The 3188-nt window shown below is 44.8% G+C and overlaps 1 protein-coding gene across 4 annotated transcripts; it reads left to right on the top strand.

Moving 5' to 3' along the window:
- Positions 1 to 417: 417 nt before the first annotated feature.
- On the top strand, positions 418 to 2967 carry LOC147444722 (putative WRKY transcription factor 39). Of its 4 annotated transcripts, none has more exons than XM_086527263.1 (4): positions 418 to 805; positions 1456 to 2158; positions 2258 to 2383; positions 2580 to 2967. In XM_086527263.1, exons 1-4 carry the CDS (start codon positions 772 to 774, stop codon positions 2749 to 2751), a joined length of 1035 nt encoding a protein of 344 aa, XP_086383389.1. In that variant the 5' UTR covers positions 418 to 771; the 3' UTR covers positions 2752 to 2967. The 4 variants fall into 4 exon arrangements, with proteins under 4 accessions (XP_086383389.1, XP_086383390.1, XP_086383391.1 ...); XM_086527264.1 differs by having other exon boundaries at positions 419 to 805; positions 1375 to 2158; XM_086527265.1 differs by having other exon boundaries at positions 419 to 805; positions 1358 to 2158.
- The last annotated feature ends 221 nt before the right edge of the window (positions 2968 to 3188 follow it).

The raw sequence follows: 3188 nt of genomic DNA, 5'->3' as shown, positions 1-3188 counted from the left end.
GTCGAATTTGACATTCTATGATTGGCGCACCCCACGTTTTCCTCCTCCACCATTGATCCCATTTGAGCACGCCCGTGTGATATAGTGATAAAGGGCGAGGAGGGAAGCTTGCCTACGTTAGGGGGGAGGCATAATCTTTGGGGGTATCTCTTTGATGTCCTGGTTTGATTTGAGTGTGTATAGAAAAACTTAAGGAAATGATGACAGTGCTTTGTAATGTGTATATTGTTGGTTACAACCCATCTCTGACTATTGTACGGAAGTCAATAAGGGCATCCAAAGTCGAGTGCTCGACACGTGTATTCCATTCTGCCACGTCGGACCCAACTCAGGGGGCCGGGTTTGATGTGGAGACTCATGATTGGATGAAAAAATGAATTGCGCTTTTATTAGGGTTTGACAAAATTGGATATACAAGCAGAGGGCGGGCGGCGACAGTGCGTCTGTGATTGTGTGCGCGCGTGAGAGAGGGGGAGAGAGAGAGAGAGCCTAGAGGGAGTGGGGGGAGAGAGACTGAGACTCAGAGAGAGGGAGAGAGAGAGCAAGAGATTGTTTGTGTGTGGGCGACTGGACGCCGAGAGAGAGAGAGAGAGAGAGAGAGAGAGAGGGAGAGAGAGCATATGTGCGCCCGCGCGTTTTTGTGCCGTGCCTTGCAAGAAGGAAAAAGGTTGCAGGAAACTCGTTTTATGGCCAAAGGAATCTCGGTTGACAGAAATGGAAAAGGGAAAGGCCTTTTGAAGAGGCCTTCCCTCTATAGCCTCCCTCGCTGTGATGCTGTTGAAATGGGTGCCTGAATCTAGCCACGGTAAGCAGCTGTTTACATTTTTCTTCTGTAAATTGGAATCGACCACATTTGAGCATGTGCAACTTGATGCGTAGCATCTGTGCATGCAACATATTCACAGCCCATCACATATTTACACATTATGAGTGCCACGCTTGCACGCCTGGCTCATGGGCACTGATCAACAGGAACACATGACATATGCACTATCATGTTTACATAAGGCTAAAGCACTCTGCCGTTTTGGCTTCGTGCCTTTGCCTTTGCACCTCTGTTGCTTGATGAAGTGGTTGAGTTGGTTGGCATTTCGAACACAAGTTTGGTGCTTTTCGCTTTCAGTGTGAGCTTTGTTTCTCCTGGGGAGAGAGTTCTGGATCCCCTCTTGTTGTAACAATGGAAGATGGGGTTTTCTTTTTGAAAGATTTTGCATAATTTGTGGTGTTTTGGAATTTTGTTAACAAGGTAAGCAACAACTAGTTGAATCCCACCCAGAAAAGTGTGCAGTGTTTCAAGTTTTTTCCTTAGCTGCATTTTCTTTCTTTGTGGTTAAAATATTCAAGCATTTGTTTACAGAGCCCTTTCATTTACAGAAGTTTTGTAGTAGTGTGCCAATCCTTGAGTCACTCTTTTTGCGGTGGCCGTCCATCTAACGGAGATGGCTTGTACTTTAGAGCTTCAAGTGAAAGAGGCTGCCCAAGCGGGGTTGGAAAGTGGGCACCGCTTTGTCCACATCATGTTGCAGCAAGAACCGAGCAAGTTCACATGCATGTCGCAAGATGGAAGTTTAGTAGCTACTGATGTGGTTTCTAACTTCAGGAAGGTAGTCAGTCTATTAAGCACAAAAGGGCATGCAAGAGTCAAACGAGGTCCCAGCAAGCTGGAGGGCGTTTCTGTGTGTGATTTGGAAGATGGGTGCATGGGTACTCTTCACAGAAGGCTCAATGCTGGTGGGGGTGCATATGATTCCATCTCAGCCGACGTGAATGCTGGTTTTGTGTATGGTGGACATATACAATCTCAGGTGCCTATTCCAGTACCTCAAAATGGAGGCATGGATGCGTTAGTTAAATGGCGTTCACAGCTCATGGGTCAACATGTACTGCATGCCCAGCCCTTTTTGCACGGGCAACCTTTTACCGTGCCATATGATGGTGTTACAACATCATTTTTGAGCCTGGACAACTCCATAAGCTGCAGCCCGCTTTCCTCGACAAGATCTTTCCTCTCTTCACTAAGCATGGATGGCAGTGTATCCAATCAATCTTTTAGTCAATTTCAAGACCGGTCTGCATCAAAGAGGAAATGTTTCAGCAAGGGCGATGTTGGAGAGGCGAAGTGTTTAATAAGTGGGCGTTGCCATTGCTCCAAGAGACGGTAAGGAGTAGCCTTGTGTGTTTTTTCTCTCTGTAGGGTGTCTTGGCATTAAAGTCAGCCTGTCTTTTTCTGATGTGAATGCTTTGCTCTGATTTCTAGAAAATCAAGGGTAAGGCGAGTTATCAAAGTACCGGCAATCAGCACCAAGCTTGCTGATATACCAGCTGATGACTACCATTGGAGAAAGTATGGGCAGAAGCCTATCAAAGGCTCTCCTCATCCTAGGTACAATCTGTCTTGCAGTTTTTGTAGTGTGTGAAAGAGACATTGCCATCGGTTATTTCTGTGGTTGGGATTTTTTGAAATTTGAGGTGTATTTAGGGAATTTCTACAAACCTCGGGTGTTTTGGTAATTTTCCCTTTTTTAAATGGTCTAGTGTATTGTGCTTTTGCTAACGATGCGCATGTGTTGTTTTTGCAGGGGTTACTACAAATGCAGTAGTGTGAGGGGTTGTCCTGCTAGAAAACATGTTGAGAGATCTCTAGATGAACCTACCATGCTGATTGTAACGTACGAAGGGGATCATAACCACCCACAAGTAGTCCAAGGTGGTGGAGGTTTCAATGTACCCCTGGCAAGTTTTCATAATTAGGTGGTCTAAAGCTGCAGTGAAATTACGAATAGTTAAGTCTCTCAAAGGAAACAGATGAATGTACCTTTCTAGAAAGGCCGGAGGTACTTGTATGGAATTGTGAAAGGAGCTCCTAGAGCCTAGAAGTTACAAATTGTGATATAAGCCCCCCATTTTGTGACAGCAATTTTGTGGGGTTGCACTATTTTGAAATCAAATCTTGAGCTTACACTGTTTGATGATTGTGCTTTTATTTTTGCAGTGAAAGAGGGTAAGTGTTTTGCATGCATCTCGAGATATCTTCAGTTCATTGGTTTTTGGCTCACGCTTAAATTGTTTGACTTGTGTGTAGAGGCGAAATATTGTGCTAGAAATTGAGTAATGGCCAGCAGTTTTTCTTGTGCTCCTCTCTATTCCATTGGAAAATTTCTGAATGTTCTTTTTCTGGGTTGGTTTGG

This window comes from Adiantum capillus-veneris, chromosome 13, assembly GCF_014529385.1.
Source record: "Adiantum capillus-veneris isolate H3 chromosome 13, ASM1452938v2, whole genome shotgun sequence".
NCBI classification, from domain to species: domain Eukaryota; kingdom Viridiplantae; phylum Streptophyta; class Polypodiopsida; order Polypodiales; family Pteridaceae; genus Adiantum; species Adiantum capillus-veneris.
This window is presented reverse-complemented; position numbering and strand designations above follow the sequence as displayed.

Excerpts from the sequence above, each read along its gene's own strand:
- LOC147444722 (XM_086527263.1), top strand. The coding sequence starts at position 772 with ATGCTGTTGAAATGGGTGCCTGAATCTAGCCACG. Across the intron at positions 806-1,455 it reads GGTGCCTGAATCTAGCCACG|AGCTTCAAGTGAAAGAGGCT; the intron begins GTAAGCAGCTGT and ends CTTGTACTTTAG. Across the intron at positions 2,384-2,579 it reads AAAGGCTCTCCTCATCCTAG|GGGTTACTACAAATGCAGTA; the intron begins GTACAATCTGTC and ends TTGTTTTTGCAG.